Here is a 20,487-nt window from a genome sequence, read left to right as displayed (position 1 = left end):
GCATGAGCCACCGCACCAGGCCTCAGTTCTTATTTTCTATTCAATCATGTATGTTGAAAAAAAAACAGACACACACCAGTGTTACAAAACCTTGTATTAATCATTTCCCTTCACTTTCAATATAACGTTGATATGAAATATAGCCATGATTCTTAGTTACATGGGAGGAAATGAATAATAAATACATTGCAGCAAGTTTAAACCACAAGGGTGTTTCACTGGTAACAACATTTGAAAACTGTACACTTGCAAAGAACAGCATCTTCAAACATTAGTATATCTGTATATCAGTAAAGCTTTTACATGTAACAAACATGCTCTTTCCATATATGACAAATTTAAAAAATATGCATTGCTTGGCAACATGAACTAGGCAAAAATATTTCTTTGTTCACTAACTTTATACAGGAAAACAGGACGAAAGGCATGCATGTACAATACAGATGCCTGCACAGGGCATGCAACAAAAGAAAGCTTTTTAAAAGTCAGCTTACATTAGGCATAAATACATGAGGATTATATATTAATAAGGGAGGAAGTTTTCTGTTCGACATTATTAACATTCCTGTTTTCTTCCTATTCCTCCCAGAGGAATACACATTCACCTTTAAGTAAAGATAAAGGAATTACAAAAAAATAAAACTCACTTTGCAAACATCTCTGATGACTTGTAAAAAAAAAAAAAAAATCAACATTAGTGTTATCACAGCTCCATGTGCAAATTATCCTTCTGCAGGTTCTTGTAACAGGCACACCCGAGCGCCTTGGTCAGGCCGCTTCCCCAGGCCCAAGCTGGAGCTAACTGCTATAGACATCTCCAGGGACCAATGAGACCGGGCCTGCTTTTTGTCCCCTCGCCCGCCTTCTGGTTGCATGCCTTTGCATTCAGCCCAGCTCATCCCCCCAGCCCAGGCTCCTGGGGAACACACATCTACAACCTTGCACCGGCAGTAGCTACAAGAGGTGCAGAAGAACAAAAGACCCGGAGAAGGCTCCCATCCCTTAAAAGGCAGCCAAGGACACCTCAAAAGAAACCCTTGTTTCCCTCAGTGTCTCTTCAAACGAATGGGAGAGAGGGGGGCCCAGCTGTAGCTCCAATCCTGAGTACCAAAAAGGAACCCTCAATACACAGGATTTGAGAGCTCGGTGCAAAGAGCCGCCCCGACAGGCAGACCCAGCCACGTCTATTTTGCTTGCTGGCTCTCGTTTAAAAAGTGAAAACTCAAAAGCATGTGAAAAAACAACAACATATCAGCAGCAATGTTTCATGTCTTGTACACAGTTCATGTGTTTCTTCCTACTGTTTCTGGTAAGAAGCCACTATGAATAAAAAGCACCAATAAAACATCATACATGATAACAATATTGTAGAATACCACTGTCCCTAGGACAATGTAGAGATGCCAAGTACACACTGCTTAAATCAGAACAAGGGGGAAAACATGTAGTGAAATAGATTTTACTCTGAGATTTTAAAATTGTTACTATTTTCTTAATATAAAACAGTTGCATTTGGTGGGGGTCAATGGGTAAATACAAAAAAAGGCACTGCTGCTTTTATTACTAAATATCTGACTTCACAGCCTTATGCATGCAACTGTTTGATTCTTTTATAAATAAAATTCTTTTGCTTTAGGATTTTTAAATTGAGCTGTATACCTGTAGTCAACACAGGACTCAAAACAAGGTGGGGACAGGCTCTTAAAATTTATCAAACACTCAACTTAAAAAAAAAATTAAAACACTAATAGCAAAACACAACTAAGTAGATAAATCTATACACTGTCAATGAAAAATAAGCTTTTCTTCTTTAAAAAAAGAATTATGTTGTTATTAATAACAGACTTTATCATGGTTACCAGCCATAGCAAGTTAATAAGTAACATATCCAAAATAATATCTCTAATAATCAGATAACCATTGTTTCTATATTCAGTGAAGGAATAAATAGAAATTCAGATTTGCAAATACTTTAAGGTCTTCTTCCTTTTAAAGGATTCATGCGAATGTGATTGTGTTCACAATCTGTTTTCTGAATAACATGAGTCTTTATGGATATATGTGTTTTTGCAGCAGATCCGAATGCTTTCCTTTCTCAGCGAGATGTGTAACACCATGGTTTTTTCTCCTCTTTATTCGCTTTCTCAGTATCCTACAAACCCACATTCGCAAACCCTCTGGTCTTACCTTTGGCCTTCAACCTTTGACCTGTTCTTCCTGCCTTACATGTGATCATCCATCCCAACACATTCCCCAAGTAACACTAAGCTTGTTTAGAAAAGGGATGTGGGGGATGAATGTTAATGGCACTTGGTTAAAAATAATCAACTAAAAAATGCCATCTTTTTCTGCACATGGATTTGCATCTTTAGAACTTAGTCACCCAAGGAGAGGTCTGAAACTTTTTTTTTTTTATTCATTGCATGAAATTGTGGCTTCAAGCCTTCTATGCTCACGAAAGGCTTTCTATGGTTACATTGTTCTCACCTTCTTAGACTCAAATTGACTTCAAAAACCTGGTGGCGGCATCCAAGACTGGGTTGGGTGTATGTTTTTGATCTTGAAAGTAAAAGAAAATTGTTCAGATTTCATTAAGGCCTTTTAGGTCTGTATGTAGTTCATTAGCTTTAAAAAAAAAAAAAGACAGTGATTTCCATAGTCTGATCTTCTGAATTTCAACTCTGACTTCACATACACACACACACATACACACACACACACACACACACACACACACACACAAAAGAAAGGCACCCGACTCATCCATGTAACAAACAGGTCTTGTACCATCTCCCTGATCTTGCCTCCGGCCGAGCATTCATACCTTCATTTACACAACCTGATTTTCCACACAGTTAACTCCTCTTTGATTTCCTCTAATACCCTCTACTGCGTCAAATTCTGAAATGTAGCCTTTCTTGCCCTTCATAGACAAAGCTATTACTTTGTGGTAGGTACCATAGTTTCTCAATCTCCCACCAAGTAACCAGTGTCTTTTCCCTCCCCTCTGTGTGGATGGATAAATCAACCAACACAGCAAATCCCTAATTCATACTGTGCGGATAGCGCTGTCATTTCCATCGTGAAATCAACCTTTCCTACATCTTTCATCGCCCACCGAGGATGGTGGGGCTGCGCCGTGTGGGCCAAACATCTCCCTTCCTGCGCTCTCTGGCACTTGCTGACGGACCCTCTGTACACTGTTCCTGGGCCTTTCTTCCCTCCTTTTCCTCAGCAGTGATGGGTGAAGTGGATGCAGCCTCCAGGCTCGAGTTCCTACAAGCGATCCTAATGTAAAGGTTTTGAGCTCGTTATCTGGGTATCAAACCTCTCACGAGGGGAAAAAGTCCATCCTTGCCTCTTCTCCTCCAGTGGAACTTGTACCCACCTGTGTGTGTGTGGGGCAAGGCTGGGAGTGACAGGATAATGCCCCATGGGTGGGGAGGAAAGGGAGGGAGGCCTCTCCATGACATGCAAATCCAGCACAGAAAGAGGCTGCAGGATTCTTTGAGAATCTCTGGGTGCCCTGCGAGCAAACCCATAACTGATCACATGATGTCCTCATCCTTGTGCACTCACCCAATGCTGTGCTCATTCTGGCCACGTCCATGTCCTTCAAGTCCACCCACACACTCCTCCCGCCTAACGGTGAAAGACGGATAGCTCAGGCCTACGTGACTGCATCCATCTTCCCAAGAAACAGAGCTCAGCAGCCGTTTTAAAAAGACACTCTGCTGCTCTTACAAAAATAGAGGAAAAAAATGAATCCATAACAACAACAGATCCTTTACAAAAACCATAGTATGAAGAGAGGTTCTATCCAAACTCTTTACACATTATGTACCCTTTAAAATTATTATGTAAACAATACACAAATCAAAGTTTAGCTGAAGTTTTGTTAGAGGGAATTTCTTCCTTCTTTCCCCCGTTGCCATGGGCCCTCTCCTATGGCTGCTTCCAGCAGGGGCCTCAGGGAAATCTAATCAGGATTGGATTGGATATAAAAGGCAAGCCACTATCTTGCTTTGGGTGCACATGCCCACAATATCCTTCTGTGGCCTGCCTGCAAAGCCAGGCCTTCCGAGAAGCCTCCCCAGGGCCAGGGCTTCTGCCGTCCTCTTGTGTGTCTCCTATCTCTTTCATGGCAGTACTCTTTCCCCTGCCCCTTTCCATCCAGGGAGCTACCTGCATTCCCTCCACTCCCTCCGCCCCCCTCCCAGTCTCATAATTCCCTAGAGACCCCTCCCCACCCCACACACCAAACCATCCCATGACAGAAACAAATGACAAAATAACCAACCCCAGGTCTACTGATATGTTTACGAGGATGACCTACGCTCTCACAAAATCAAAACGGGAGAGGGACCAGGGGAAAGAAAGGCTGCAAAGTATCTTGGAGGATTCTGTGCAACCCTGAAGATGGCGGACACTGGACCCGCAGCAGTCGATTTCACGGCCAGCGCGGTCACTCTCATCTTCAGCTTCTAGATTGTGGAGGTCCGGTCAACCCCGTCTGGGAGAGAAAGCAGCAAACAATGGGCACAGGTGAGCAAAACCATCCTGTTCGTGCCCACCTATGCCAATGCCATGCATGGTGGGCCTCCCAGCCTCTGAGAGCAGAGAAGGGCTCCTGTGTTCATGTGTTCATGCATTTATATGCCCACCCACACAACATCTGGGAAATAGCTATTTTTGCCAGGAACCATATTGAACCTGAGAACCAAGATGAAAATATCTAATCCTCACCTCCCAAGTACTTATATTTGAGGGTAGACACAGACATGAAGCCAGACAATAATGCTGTATGTGATCATTGCTATAACGATCCAAGATAGCAGGAACATGGAGGAAGGAATGATGGCTGCCCAGTTGGTCTGGGAAGTCAAGGAGTTTCAGAGAGATACAAAGTGACTTTTGTAGCTGGTGCTGGCAGGAGAAGGAGGAGGGTGGGGATGGCGTGCGGTGCACACATAGGCGGGATGGTAGGTCATCCAGTGGTGGAGCTGAGGGTGCATTGGAGGTTTAGGATGAAGGGTGGGGAATGGAGTAGAGGAGATAGGGTGAAGAGCCAGGCAGGGGCTGCGACAGACACGCAGGTGGACCTGTCTAGCTCACATCCCTTTCTTTGGCAGCCTCTCCTTCTCACCCCATGTCTCTGATGAGAGACTGGGGACAAGCTAGCTGTGACCCTGTCCACAGCTGAGCAGACCATGAAGGATGGATACATCTGATCCAAACAAATCCAGATTCTCTCTCGAGAATCTGATCAAAGGCAGAGATGTCTGAGGTAGGTGCTGTGGGCACTTAGACCTGAACAGTCTCGGGGAGGTGGGAGAGTGCTGAGGCCGCCCAGAATCTGCCACATCTACATTTTGGAGAAGTGGAAAACCCAAGCTACAGAGAAGGCAGGCGATACGCCCATCAGAGGTGTGAGGCCTGCCCGGCCCCTTTTTGGCTATCTGCTTACACATGGATTCTAGGAGGGTCCCCAGGAGCACACCATAGGGTCTTACATACCATGAACAAGAGCTTAGAGGTAGGTAGTTGGGGAATTATAAGCAGTAGAGTAATCAGATTTAATTTGAGAATGGTTTATCTGGTAGTTGCATCAGATAACCTGAAGAAGGATAAGGCTGGTGGCGGGTGGACCAGTTAAGAGGCCCCTATAATGGTCTGTGCCAGAACTGACAAGGGTCTTTTCCAGTGAGCAAAGACAGGCATGGATTAGCCATCACAGGCGGTAGAAATAACGGCATTCAGTGACCACTAGATGTGGGTGAGCCAGGGCTGCGGGGTGCCTCCCCGGCTTCGCTGATGTCCCAGTCCAAGCCCCAGTATCACAGAACTGGTCCACCAGATACAGCATCTCTGCTTGGCAGACCTCGGGTGTGAGAAGGGAGTGGCAGTGTGTTCCAGGGAAAGCCGGAGGACCCAAGTGATAGAGGGGGCGTGCTGAGGCCACCACAGGGGGTTCCTGGCCTCCTCGTGGATGCAGCCAGGCTGGCAACTCTGCCAGTGGGGCCTTGGAGGAGAAGCACTTCTTCAGTCAAAACTTTTGAGATAACTGTAGGTTCACATGCAGTTGTAAGAAATAGTCCAAACAGACCCAGTGTACTTGTATATAAGTTCTGTATGATTTTAGGGGAGATTTTAAAGAAAGGAAGCAATGGTCCCTGCGTGTGTCAATGGTGTCAGATCACCAATCCTAGAGGCCAACAGATGTGAGCCTCTCTTCCTCCATCCCTGAGTCGCAAGCATCCGAACCTCTTTTACTGTGCTTTCCTCTCCCTGCCCATTCCTCTTCCTATAAAATGACTTAATTCATTGGCATACTGTCTCCAGCAAGGTCATCTTTCCTGGCATCTGGAAGGGGTCAGCCAGGAGAGAGGCTCTGTCATATTGGGAGGGCACACTGCCACTGTGCCCAACTAGGCCACCCTGAACTTAATTTGCATTCTCTGCTCAGGAAACTGCTTACGAGGCTTCCCACCGGAGGGGATTATTGGGAAAAAACACAGCAATAAAAAGGCTTAGGAGATTAACATGATGAAAACATTAGCAAAAAACCCATAAGTTCAGAGAGGTTTTCTGTAAAAATAGAACAGACTGAAAAAAAAAATGAAGTCTTTTCAATGAAAACCTTCCTTTAATAAAAAGCGTTTGGTATTCTTGCTGCTAATGATGATAATGTTAGTACTTAGCAGTTTGATATGAGCCTCCAAAATGCCAATTGTCTGAGATGTATCAAGCCCTGGGAGAAAAGGTCAGTTCTCCTCCTTCTCTGGTCAAAACCAGTGAAAGACTGAGTCAGTCCCCCACCCAGCTGGCCACTGTAGAGCAGGGGAGCACAGGGACTTCCCTCCCCATGTCAGAACTCTGGCAGGCGCCAGCTCAGGGGACTCACTCACCAGCTGCCATCCTAACTCTGGTCCCAGGGAGACTCTCATTACTACTTTTAATTGAGATATTTGCATATCATAAGTTTCACCCTTTGAAAGTACACAATTCAGTGGTTTTTAGTACATTTGCAAAGCTGTGCAACTCTCACCACTATCTAATTCCAGAATATTTTCATCCTCCTCCCTTCAGCCCCTGGCAACCACTCATCTACTTTCTGTCCCAGTAGATTAGTCTATCCTGGACATCTCACATAAATGGAATCATAATGCTCTGTGGTCTTTCATGCCTGGCTTGTTTCACTCAGCATGTCAAGATTCATCCACTGCGTTGCATAGGCGGTACTTGTTTGCTTTTTAAAGGCTGAATGCTGTTTCACTGTATGGCTACACATTTTCTTGAGCCATATTCATCCTTTGGTGGACATTTGAGTTGTCTCCCATTACTCATTAGGGGGCTGCTGACCCAGTCTCCTCTATGAGGTAAAGATGAGCTGGTGGCACCTCCTGCCAGAGGTGCCAGGGATGGCCCAGTGATGTTCCTGAGATCTGAATGGCCACGGCAGAGAGCAGTGGTTCGCAAATGAGGCTCTTTATAGAGCCCCGGGAGAAGTCATAGAAGGGGCTGTGTCTTCCCACCATCTGTTTGGTGAAGCCCTGTGATGCCCTTGGAAGGCTTTCAGCTCCCCCTGGTACGAAGGTCAGGTGGGTGTGGTCCTGGCCCACCCCTCTGCTCCATGCAGAGCATTGATCTATTTCATATTTGGTTTCAGGATAAGATTGTGTTTGCAGAGACTAAACATCTAACAACCTGAGGTCTGGAGGACAAGGCTCTCTGAAGCAGCAGAGGATGGCAGTCTTTTCCTCACACTGCCAGGGGTGGTGCACATCTTGGCTCTAGGTGTGTGTAGACTGGAGAGGGCTATTGGAAAGGCTCATAGGAGGCCTCTCTGTGTCTCTGTGGCATAGAGCCTCCCAGGAAGCTGACAGGAAATGGCAGGCATCTCTTCTCTCCTCTGCCTGCCAAGCATTGTAAATATCCAGGCCCAGAGAAAGGTGCCCGCTTAGTACCAGGAGGGAGCTGAAGGCCTCCCAGGGCTGCTCCCAAGCATGGCTTCCAACCAAACACACGCGGGAGCACGGCTGCTTCCGTGAGCTGCGTGTGGAGCTGCAGCCCTGCACGGCCCAGCCCCCATTCCTGGCTTGGGCAGTGGATGTGCAGGCCCCTGTAACTCAACCTGTCCCTGTCACACAGGAAAGGACACCTCAGCCTGCTTTGGGCTCCAGGTGTCAAGAAAGCTGTTTGCAACTGGGAGATACACAAACAAGCTGGGTTTTCTGTTTTTCAAAAATTCTATTTTTAGGGCAGCTGGGCTACGCTTGGACCAGGCCGGGGGATCTAGTGCAGAGAAGGGAAGCATCCAATGTTGTACGGGATATTCCCACTAAAAGCCATGTCTCGTGTCCCTGACTCCTCCAGGACTGGCACTTGGCTGGGACAACCGCTGTGGTGTGATTCCCACATGTACCGGGAGGTGGAGCTTCTGGGGACAGAGGGGCAGCTCTGATCTCCAGGTCCCTGACTCACCTCTCAGAAAAGGAGGAGGAACAGGGCACTGGCCATTGGCATGGTGCTGCTGGAAAAGGGTCCAATAGTACCCTAAGGTCACTCTTTCTCCCTGTCCCCTGACTATCCCTCCTTGTCCTCCCCCAGTTCTCCTGAGCTCCTGCCACAGTGTAGGCACCAGATGGCCAGAAGTTCTCCCAGGCACGTGGTAACAGGGACTTGGGGACATGCAGGAAGAACACACTCACCTCCCAGGGCGTGTTCGGTCATACTGAGGCACAACGACTCCAGCCTGTTGTTGATGTCAGGTTCGGTCACGGGAAGCTGGAATTCTGCAGGGGATAAAGGGTTATGTTGGTGACAAGGAGGAGATAAGCAGGGTGCCACCTGGTTCCACCTGCAAGAGAAGGGTCTGGTGTGCCTCCCCGGGAGGACTTGGGGACTATCAGCGCTGGCATGGAAGGGGCTCCACTCAGGCTCAACCAACCTCTAAGGTCTGTTAAACACAGTCCACTGTGAACTTGGGAACCTGAAACAAAACAGAGACTAAAAATAGCTGGTCATGTCACAGTCTGTGCTTCCTCTGCTCAGAACCCTCCAGCGGCCTCCCATCCTGCAATGCCCCGTGTGATCCAGGCCCTTGTTATCTCTGTGCCCTCACACAGCTCTCTCCTTCCTCCACTCCGCCCCAGGCCCCCTCCTACCTCAGGGCCTTTGCACCACCGTTCCCTGGAGTGGTTTCCATGGCTCTCCCTGCCTTTACATTTCTGGCTCTATCGTCTCCTCAGAAAGGACTTTGTTCCTTGTATGAGCCATGCCCCCACACTATCCCTTTCCCGTGCTTTATTTTTCTTCATAGCCTTCGCCCACAGCTGTCATATTTGATATTTGTATTCACTTTCTACTGTCCCCCTCCCCTGACCCCGCTGAGTGCTCACCTCATTGGAGCAGAACTTAGCTCTGCCCCCTGTGCCTAGAGCAGGGCCTGGCCCGCATCTAGAGCGGGGGCGGAAGGCCAGGGCCCGGCACACACCTCTTCTGAGTGCGAGACCACGTGGGGGGCTTTAGGTGTGTGGGCTCCTTGATCCACCCAACAAGCCCAAGTGGGGTTGGGAGAGGTGAAGCCACGCATCAGTTACCCAGTTCACATGGAGCTGGGGCCAGGCCGCCTCTGACTCCAGAGCCGGGCTCTGCCACCTGCCACAGCAACTGCAGGTGACGGTCAACGCCCTCAGCCTTGAGGGCCTCTAGAACCAAGGGCTGAGATGCCCACTCTGCAGGCAGTAGGGGCTCAGCTCCCACTGCCCGACAGTGCTGTGCACATTCTCACCGCAATCTCCCCTCTATCTCCCCAGGTTCCAGTGTCGCCTGTCGTGAGCAGGAGGCAGCCCCTGGGAGCCACCTCCTCTCCCCTGCTGGGGCTCTCGCTGTCAGCACCTCCACAGGCCTCATCCGGTGGCGACTTTAAATGTCCTCAACTATCTAGAAGTGCCTTGCGGACAGTGATGATGCTTCCCTATCTCTCTGAATCTCCCTCAGCGCCCGGCCCTGGCCTTCTGCCTCATACATGTCTACTGAGTGAAGAAAAAGCGAAAGAAGTAGAAGGAAACTCTGACAGCTAAGAGTTGTGAAATCCCCCTTTTTTTTTTTTAAACATTTTGTGACACTAGTTTGAAAAGAATTGCAAAATCCTACAGGGAGAGGCAGAAAAAAAGTCCCAGAGGCGGTGTCCAGAGTGGGGTGTGTTCCAGGTGACCGAGAAGTCTCCGTGTTGCCACCACCTTCCTCTGTGAGCCTGGGAAGCTGTTCCCTGCTGAGGGCCTTAGCTCTTCTACTTGTCAAGTGGGGAAAGCATTCTGGGGTCCCACTGCAGGCCACCTGCCTGCTCCTTCATGTCTCCACCAAGGGAGCACATGGGCCAGAGACAGAAAGAGAAGTGAAACGAGGTTGGTGGCTTGGCGGGATAGGAAACTGAAACCAGTGGTTAAACCAAAGTTTTGTTTTCCTTGATTTGCTATACATTAAGATAAATCTCTGCAATGTGTGTTCCCATTGTCAGCTAATTCAGAGGCAGATGTTGCTTCCGTTATTTAAAAATTGCAAAGAGAAGGCTGGCAAAATGGAACGCTATGGAAAGCACCAGAGAGCTGACTGTGTTCTTCCTGACCCATGTTCCGGCGTCGATGGGTTTGGAAGACAACCGTGCCAGTTCGTGAGCAGACGGAGGCTGACTGAGCTTCCAGGGAAGTGGGGTGCCGCAGAGAATGGCAGGAGTCTCCACCGCCCCCACCCACTAGTTGCTGTTAGAGTAGGGTCGGGGCAATTAGACAATTCCAGAGGGAAGAGATTTTAGTATTTTCATCCATTCATGTGAAAATCATATGCATGCAAAAATTAGCAGTCTTCAGGGTGTGAAATCTATAAAATAGAAACACAATTTTATATATAGCGAGTTAGCAAATACGAAAAAAAACAAACCTCAGCAATTATAGCCATCCATATGCTCATTGTAAGATTTAGTTTACTCTCCAGCGCTCCCCTTTAAACAAACACTGTGGAGAGATTTGGATAAATAAAGATGCTCGACATTTGGAGAGAAGTGTTTCAGCTGCAGGATTTCTTGCCAACACGCAGCAAAATGCCATTTTCCAAGCCTGGGATTGCGTGTTCCAAAAAGGGGGCTGAGAAACGCAGGGCTCTCCGCTCCAGAATCCCCAAACCTTCATGGCTGCTCTTTTAGGTGGGAAGTGGGGGTGTTCGCTCCTTCTCCCCAGCTCTTTGCTTCCAGGCGCTGGGGAGCCATGACCCCCACCACTCTGAGTGGCTCTGAAAAATTCTAAGTCTTGGGAGAAGCCCATATGTTCACACTGCAGAGTTTCCTAATAGTGTGACTTTTTAATTGTGTATTTGATAAAAACAGATCCATGCCATCTCGCCGCACGTATAAGACAGAAAGACCAGTTGGGTGGAAAACAGCTTCCATCTCAGGCTAGGAACCCTCAGCCGCATGGGGCTTGGTGCCCCAGAGGGGCATTCAGGCAGCTCTTGCCCCACAGACCAACGTAAACCACCAGGCCAACCCTTGCTGTGGCTCCTGTTAACCCTGAGGGCCCGTCTCATTTATCCCAGGCCCCTGCCCCTACCAGCCACAGACCAGGCAGATGGAGATCTGAGTCCTAGGAAGGCAAAAGTTAAGACCCCTTTTTAACTGAGCCTCCTCTGCTGTTTCCCAAAGGGGGCATGTTTCTTCAGCTCAGATGGCATCTCTGAGGACCGTTCCAGTATTCAGTAAGGACCCCCAGTTTTGGAATCCCCAAGGTCTCGGCTGACTTGAAACATTAATTGTATCTTTTCAGAAGTCTCACATGTATGGAGTAGTCCTGTGCTCAGGCCCAGGGTCAAGAAGATTCTGGAAGAGAACGCTACCCATCCCTAATGAGGTGTTGCTGTAGCACCCCCCTGAGGAGCCCACAGGGCTTGTCCTTGGCAGTAACCGTCCATCCCTACTGGGTCTCATGTGTGGCACCCTTGGTACAATTCTGCAGTGCTCTTTCTCCAAGGCACTGAGGGTAAGGAGCCAATTTCTTTAGGACTTTAGAATAAGAAACAGGCTGGGGCATTCCAGGAAAAATCTGTAGAATCCCATTTTGCCAATGACAGCTGAGGCAACTCTGTTGGATAACTAGAAAGGTGTGGAGTCTGGTTCACTGAGGAGCAGGGTTGCTAGGAGGAGAGAAAGCAGGGAAGACAAAAAGGGACAGAGAAGTGGGACCTGGACCACTGTGATGAGATGAGTAAATAAGAAAGGAAGACAAGGGAACTAAGAAGAAAGGGGGAGGATGGTAACAAAAGGGAAAGAAATGGCATGGGTAGGGAAACAGAGGGGCGGGGCAGCAGGCAAGCTGAGGATGGCAGAGACGGCCATGGAGGGTGGCAGGAGGGTATGAGTAATGAATGGCATCCCTGAGTTGGCTATGGGAACACACCTTTTCTCTGGTGGCCTCCTAACATTCCTAAGCCTGCAGAAGAGGGTCAGTGCCTGTGGAGGTCCTCTGGGACCAGAGCTTTCACAAAAAGTGATGGGTACATGGTATAAGATGATATTGTACCATCTTGCCCCAAGTTGATGCTCAGAGGGAGGAGGCTGTGGGCCCAGCTGGGTTCTTGGCTATGACAGAATTGATTTATCAATCTCCCTACCCATTGTCTGCCAGTCCTGAACAGGGATGTCTGCCTTGATTTATTGGAAGACATGGAGGAAATATTTATCCAGTACTGTACGTGGGTCCCTGTTCTGGTTTCTGCCTCTGCATGGCAGCCCCTTCCACTCCCTAATGGACCCAGTGCACCAATAACTAACTCTCTATTCTTTCTAAAGGCAGTTCTCTGGAAGGAAATGAAAAATAACAGCCTGGAGTACTGTGCTCCCAGATATATGCCGAGTGCTTACGGTAGAAGAATCCCAATTGTGAGCTGGTGCTTAAAGGAGGTTTGCTGTGGTGAACAGGTAAGTCACACCATGAAATGCTGCCACGTGAGGCGCCACTGGACCCAGCTCACATCCAGCTGGTTCACTACCAAGGGTAGTTTGCATGTGGCTTTGGGCAAGGGAAGGATGAGGTTTCCAGAAGGCTGTGCAGCCTACCCTTCTGAAGGTTTTCCTTTGAAGACTGCTATGGGGTTCCCTGCCCTTTTCTGTTAGGCCCTCCAGGGGGTAAAGAACCTCCATGATCTCCTACTGTTGAGCCAGAGCCACTCCAGGATCCTCTCCGACTGGTCCCAAGGACAACTAAGCCTGGGTCAGTAGGAATTAATTGCTTCCAAAATAAAGGATCCCTCTCCAAGCAATTTCCAAACCAATTATCTAGTTGAGAACACACCCTGCCTCCATGAGGAACGTGACCATTTGCACAGGCGCCACACTTGTTTTCTGGTGAGCGTATTATACCTCGTAGTGTTTCCTATTCATCACCGGCAATAGCCACCTGAAGGCTCTCCTGGCTGGTCCCAGGAAACAGCTAAAACTTATCCGTGTGGAGGTGGAGTTTGCAGTGAGCTGAGATCGCGCCACTGTACTCCAGCCTGGGCGACAGAGTGAGACTCTGTCTCAAAAAGAAAAAAAAAAATAAGAAAACTTGTCCATGTGGGAATAACATGAAACACCACTCCCGAGGGGCCTCCAAGTGCCTGTGAATTGTGTAGAACCAGGAACAAGGGAAGTGTCCTGTAAACCCGAGCAAGGTGACTGATGAACTGATCCGCAACTTGGAGGTGGGTTCTAGCCCTCTGTCTTCTCTGTATGAGACGTTTAAAGTCTCCCATCAGTAGAGTTATTTTAGGTTTACAGAATCAAAGCATCCTTCAAATGCATTGTAGTCTTCAAGATCTGCCCAGTTTACAATGGATTCTCTGAAGACATCTAACAGCCAGGAGGAAAACACTGCATTCATTGCATGATAACAGTTTTCTGAGTATTTACTTTTGGGCTGGTTACACATCTCAATTTCATTTTGTGTTCGCTATTACTCCTGTTCATGTACAGATGAAAGCCACTTTCTGACTTCCTGATTTTTGCTGTCCTGACATGATATTTGTAGTCTAGTTTTAACGCCTGGCCACAAGCCCCGGGAAGTCTCCATAGCGAACCAGATTGCACTGCTTCGTGTGGAAAGGCCCATCTGCAGAAGAGGCTCTGAATCCAAGATGAGGACCCTGACTCTAGGATGAGCCTTCGTTTGGACCTGCTTGGAGGTCAGAGGTGTTGTCCCTGGGTAGGAGGCTGCCTCCTTGGGGGGAAGGAAAAGTCACTACAGTGACCCGTGGCCTTGACAACCAGCATTTGATTGGCAAGGGCTGGGGAACCGCAACCCTGTGCCCTTAAGCAGGGACCTTCTGCAGCCTCCTTCCCCTTCAGCGAGGGATCCTGGGTCCTGGGTCCTGGCCAGGCCCTGCCCTGTCGTGCCCTTTATGCATGTCCTGGAAGAGCCACCCAGCATGGTGCTGAGCATGCTGGGCAGGCCCTAGGAGTGGCTCCTGTCCAGCGCTCAATGGTTTATTTGCAATCAGGAAATTTAGAGCGGGCTTTTTCCTGTGCTTTGGCTGTTATTAAAAATGCTGTGTGAGGACCTTTAAGGCCTTGCTGGAAGTGGGTTTGTAATACTTGAGAGATTAAAAAGAACACTCAAAGGGTTCCAGAGTTTTAAGTCCAGTATGCGAAGCACATTATTTAGAGACTTGTAGGTAACTACAGTCTGCTTAAAGGGGTTGTGCCTGTGGGCTAGGAAGGGGAGGGGAGAGGGACAGTCACTTTTGCTTACAGGCCCTTCTGTGTTATTTGATTCTTTAGCCACAGGAACAAGAGGCTTCATATGAAGAGTGAAAATGATATTAGGTTCATAGTTGCCCTGAGCACAAGCCAGCCACTTGGCACTGCTGTGAAACAGTGGAGCGGAAACAAAGGTATAGGTGGAAGATTCTATCAACAAACCCAAAGTGCTCCGGGACGACCCAGCTCTTAGAAGGGGGACTGTCTGGACCTAGTCTTCCCAATTAAGATGGAGAAAGCTCAGGGAAGATTCCATATGAACAAAGAGGAAGGCTGAGAACTGGCAAAAGTGGCAGGAAGAGAAAAAATCAAGAAGGCCTTGAGAAGGTATAAAGAATGGAAGACAGCAGTCACTCTGCTGGTGACACTGAGGCCAGGGTGAAAGACCCATTCAAGGTGAAAGATCTCCTTGTGTGCAGGACCTCTTCAAATCTTGTCCAGAATCTCTTTTATTGGGAATGGATTCTACATAATTCTGTGTGAAAACAGAGGATGGGATGAAAGGACCCCGGGAAAAAGCCTTCACAACCCCCAAATGTTGTCATGTTTCTTCCCAGGAGGAACAATAGCTACATGTATAGAAATGGAGAAAAGGAGCTTTAAAACAAAAGTGAGCAAATAAGAGTTTTGGAAGTCAAGAAGCAATGTGAGCAGGCTTCTGCGCTGTGGTGGCTGTCGCTCCCCTCCCTGACATGCCGTTCCCAGCGGCGGGTCCTCTCCTTCAGCGTCCTCCTCCTCCCTGGCCTCCCAATTTCAGCCTACCTCCCTTCCATCCTGCATCCTCCTGCCTGACTTCTACTCGGAATCCCCCACATGGAGGAATCCCCCCAGGGAGAGTGGCCAGAGTCCAAGCTCCTCAGCTTTGGATTCCAAGTCCCCCACCATGGGCCACAACCTTTACAGCTCCCTGGGTCCACTTTCTGCTACCTCAGCCAGACCCTTCAGCCAGCCATGGCTTCTGGGCCATGCTGTGGTATTCTGGACCTTTGTGGTCTTGCTCCTGCGTTCTTTCTGCCTGTAACTCTGCCTTCCCTCTCTCTACCCTCTGCTGTGCCCTGAAGCTCAGCTCCAATTCCAAGAAGCTTCCTTGCCTATTCCAGGCCACAGTGACACTTCCCTTCCTTAAACTCCTATAGATAGGACTTACTAGACAGAGCATTTCTACTGTCCAGGGCATTTTCCTACACGTATAACACATCTCTGGTTTGCCTGCCTTGGGTGGGGGGTCCATCCAGATAGGTGCAGTATAATTGCCTGAGTGGCTTGTTATTACCCTTGGAGTCTACAACGTCTACAAGATCACTGCCTGCATAGAGAAAGGGTTCAAGTATTCATTAGCTGTGCATAATTCCAACCACTCTGTTTTAGGAAGCATGATGAAAGCTGAAATTGACTTGAAGTGTGCTAAATTGCGCTTTAACCGAGTAAAGGAAAGATGGCTGGTACAACAGTCATCACTTCGCAAGAAAAAGCCCAAACCAGGGGGAAGGTCTCAGCATCAACAGTTTTCTCTTTCTCTGTCTCACTCTCACTTTCTCTTTCCACACACACACACTACACATGGAGCCCTCCCACCTCCCCACCACCAAAGCCCTCTTGTGCTATCTCTGGTTTAATCAATCTAGAAATATGACTAGTATCAAAAATATCCCCATCAGATTGCAACCAACTCTGGGGCTCCACGTGCTGGCTCTCAGCCAAGCCGCCGCTATTCATGCTGGCAAGGCACAGTTTAAAAAAGGAAAGGCTTCTATAAGCTCCAAAGAATGCACGGTGACAGTCAAGGCTAAGCACTTTCCGGCTGGGTTCGCTGGGGCATCTATTTTGGCCTCCCCTCTGTGTCAAGGGGACGTGAAGCGCCGGGCCCTACCTGGCTGCTGGAACATCAGCATATTCTGTGGGGAAGTGTGCACGGGCAGCGAGCGGGTCCTCTGGACTGAGCTGTGGGTGCGGCTTGGCATGCTATTGCTGCCCCCGGGGTTGGCAAACCACAGGTTCTAGTGAGAAAAGCAAAAGGGGAACTCGTTAGTTCAGCCCCGCTGGGGTGGACAGCAGAGCCGCCAGCAAGAATTTGGGAGGCAAAGATCCCAGGAGAACTCTAACTTCTAGAAAAGGGGCTTGCAGGCCAGCACTAGCATCTGCATATTTACAGAGAAGGGTTTAGATTCCATTCACTGTAATTTCTCTTCACCTCCTCAGTGCTGGCCTTGCTGTAAGCCTCAGCTTCATCTGGACACCGCTCTCCCTGTCTGCAAAACTCTTTATCCCAGTTGTTGCTTTTGCTTTTTCCCTGCCACTCTTCTAGGAAATGGGGGAGTTCTATAAATGTATGCAATGAAGAGCACAAACTATTTCAGGGCTCTCATTTTGATTTTTTTTTTTTTTTTTTTTTTTTTTTTAGATTCTTACAATGTACTTCAAAGCGAGGGGGAGAGAAAAGAACCTCTCAGCTGGCAATGAGCTGGCACAGCTTAGCTTGTGTGTCCCAGCAGTGACGTCTTCTTGAACTGATCTGGGGGCTGGGAAAATGGTCAGAAGACAGGGCTTTCTGGTACCCAGGGGAGTGAATCCTGCCCATCTTGCCTGAAGCCCTTTTCCTGTTTTTAAGCTGATCTGTCATCCCTTAGTTTCTCCTGAGACCCCAGAACCTCAGACCTACTTGTGTCCCTCCGATGCTAATCCCCACCCACAGAGCTTTGAGAAGCTCTGGACACGCAGGCAGAAGGCACTAGGCAGGGGTGAGGCCTGGGGCTAGAGGGGTATGAGCGACGGGCCAGAGAAGTCAGCTCTAAATTGCACAGCAAGAACCTCTGGGCAGGCTGAGAATGTGTTAACTTTCCCCCTGGCGCACACTCTCAGACTATGTCCTGTGGATGCTCCACCAGAGCTGGGACTAATACAAGGGAGCTTTTTGCCACAGATAAAAAGGGAAGGAAAGTTCTCTAAGTACCAGGCTCTCCTGGAGCCCAGATTTGGGAGGTAGAAGGTCAAGCATGGGGCAAGGAAGAAATAGGTCTTGCATTTCTTTCCAAAGATACTCTTGTGCAGGGTCCCCAAGGTTAAAGTGGTCCTCTGGGCATCCTAAGCACAGCTATGGGGTTGCTGTGTCTCCCAGAGAACAACGCAAACAATGCTGTTACCTCTGAGGAATGGTGGCAACTGCCCCCAGCATAGTCCCCCTTGGCCTCTCTCCCCACCCTGGGGTCACCTGGGGGGACATCTGCAGCCTCAGGCCTTGGCTTGGCCATCCTCCTCCCTCCTCGGAGCAGAACAAACCTGTCTTCCTTGTTTCATGATGGTGGGGGCAGCTGTGGTGTTGCGCTGGTTGGAGCTGACGAATCCACTGGTGCCCAAGAGGCCCAGGCGGGCGGAAGGGACGTTCCGAGAGGGGATCTGGTACTGGCGCGGGTTCCGTCTGCCCATGCCACTGCCCATAGAGCCAGCCGTTGGGAGGGAGTTGGACTGCCCAAAGCCTCGACTGTGAGAGCCAAGAGAGAAGGAAGAGACAATCAGTTATTATTCAGCCCTTTTCAAGCCACAGGCTTCCCATGGGATGTTGCCTTGGGGGGTCTCTTCACATTTTTTTTTTTTTTTTTTGAGGCAGGGTCTCAGTCTGTCACCCAGGCTGGAGTGCAGCAGTGAGATCTTGGCTCACTGCAGCCTTGACCTCCTGGGCTCAGGTGATCCTCCTATCTCAGCCTCTGGAGTAGCTGGGACTACAGGCATGTGCCACCATGCCCAGATAACTTAATTTTTTTTTTTTTTTTTTTTTTTTTGTAGAGATGAAGTCTCACTACGTTGCCCAGGCTGGTCTCGACTTTTCAGGCTCAAGCGATCCTCCCAACTCAGCCTCTTGAGTAGCTGGGACTACAGATTTTTATATTTTTGTTGGAGACAGGGTCTACCATGTTGCCCAGGTTGGTCTGGAACTCCTGAGCTCAAATGATCCTCCTGCCTTGGCCTCTGAAAGTGCTGGGATTACAGACATGAGCCTACCGCGCCCCGCCTCTGCTCATACTTTGACAGTTGTAAGGCCTACAGGGGGCTCTGTGCCAGCGAACAACTATAATTAAAACAGCAGCTAACATCTGAGAGGCTATATCACATGTAACTTCCTGGGACTTGGACATTATTTTTCGATCCTTGCAACAACCCTATGAAGTAGGTGCTCTCTCCTTTGTAGCTGGAGAAGTAAAACTGTGTGTAATCCTTGTGCACAGGCCACACAGCCAGCAGGGGGCAGCACTGGCACGCAGGCCCAGCAGGTTCACCAGCACTCTGCCTTCTTCCGCCTCCCCGCCGCATCTTCTCCAACCCATCCTGCTGCAGATGAGGACACAGGTCTTGAACACTCACATGCTCTCGAGAGGCCACATAGCAAGAAAACAGCAGAGCCAGGGTCAGAACTGGGTCTGACTCCTGTCCCAGTGCTCCCTTCTTTAATCCTATCATTGTTTCTCCTCAGCCTGTGTGGCAGACTTGGAGAAGCCTGTGAGGCCCACCAGGATGTAAGCTCCATGTCTGTCCTCATCCATCCTGCATGTCCGGTGCCTGAATCAGTTTCTGCACAGGGAATGCAGTTAAATGAAGGAACCAATGAGTCTCTGCCATCATGATGCATCCTCGAATGGGAGAGCCGATGCCACCTGTGGGGCGAGGGATATAAGGTCGGAGATGATGTTTGCGAATGTTCTGGACCTAGGACACAAACTGCCTTCACTCCACAGGCCCTCCCTGCAGAGTGGGCCGCATAAAGGCCAGGGCAGGTCCATGCTTCTCCTGGGTCCGCGCAGGGAGGCTGCCAGAGCCCCTAGCATCACATGCAGATGCCGGCTCTCCCGTTGGGTTGGTTGACCTCAGCACTGAAGAATGCATCCTCTCCGACACGCCTCAGGTCTGGGAGGTTACACAGCAGCCGGCAGGGTTTCAGGAACCAGCACATTCTTTCCAAGAAGAGTCAGCTTTAGTCATTCACGGATGAAGTCGAAATGCATTACCTCCAGCGGCCACAAGATGGAAGAGATCTACTTTTCCAGCGACACAGGGGAGGTTTATACCAAGCCTATGGGGAGCCTCCGGGAAGCTGGGCTGACGTAGTTTAACCAGTTGAGGGTGATAGGGGCCTGCGAACAGTCATTTCCTGAGAAGCAGAGCTGTGCCTGTGTGTAGGGGGAGGGGCATCTGAGCCAGCAGTGCAGATCTCAGAAAATCAGTTTCTCTTCTCCCCAGAATTCCTAAATTTCCTAGGGCGAGAAGGGGCAGGGGGCAGAATTCTGGGCTTGTGCCTTTCTACTTCCAGGCTTTGGTGGCCGTGGAAAGAGTTCTAGATTCTGGTCAGAAGTTCATCTAAAGGTGGTGAGGAGGACACTCACGGGTTCTTGGTATCTTTATCTTGGCCTTTCTTCCTTTTTTCTCCTATTTTCCCCTTTTAAAAATTTCGTTTTTATTTTTACTAAGGCTTAAGACTTTTTGGTTTGAAAGAAGAACTCAGGGCCAGGAGGGGTAGAAGAAATTTCACATGATGAGAGACCTCCTTTGGTGGAAGGACAATCTGACTATGTGAGGTAGACACAAGGGCCGAGTGTTTTTTTTGTTTGTTTTTAACGATGAAAACTAGTCCTTTGAGTTTTGAAGTCGGAATTTTGGCCACCTGGTAGATGATTCAGTATTCTGCTATGATCTTTCCTTATTTAGTGTGG

General features: G+C 48.9%; 1 protein-coding gene across 5 annotated transcripts in view; it reads right to left on the bottom strand.

The window, feature by feature from the left end:
• Positions 1-79: 79 nt before the first annotated feature.
• The window catches only part of SAMD4A (sterile alpha motif domain containing 4A), a 228,680-nt gene continuing 208,272 nt past the window's right edge, over positions 80-20,487 (bottom strand). For all 5 annotated transcript variants that reach the window (XM_015143720.3, XM_077941037.1, XM_001086657.4 and 2 more), the window contains 4 exons: positions 18,065-18,266; positions 16,659-16,785; positions 8,712-8,795; positions 80-4,513 (listed from right to left, as the gene is read on the bottom strand). In XM_015143720.3, coding sequence (XP_014999206.1) covers positions 4,485-4,513; positions 8,712-8,795; positions 16,659-16,785; positions 18,065-18,266 — 442 coding nt within the window. In that variant the 3' untranslated portion in view covers positions 80-4,484. The remainder of the gene's footprint in view (positions 4,514-8,711; positions 8,796-16,658; positions 16,786-18,064; positions 18,267-20,487) is intronic.

The sequence above is a fragment of the Macaca mulatta genome, chromosome 7, assembly GCF_049350105.2.
Source record: "Macaca mulatta isolate MMU2019108-1 chromosome 7, T2T-MMU8v2.0, whole genome shotgun sequence".
NCBI lineage: Eukaryota > Metazoa > Chordata > Mammalia > Primates > Cercopithecidae > Macaca > Macaca mulatta.
The sequence above is the reverse complement of the archived record's forward strand: the minus strand, read 5'-3'. Positions and strand labels throughout refer to the sequence as shown.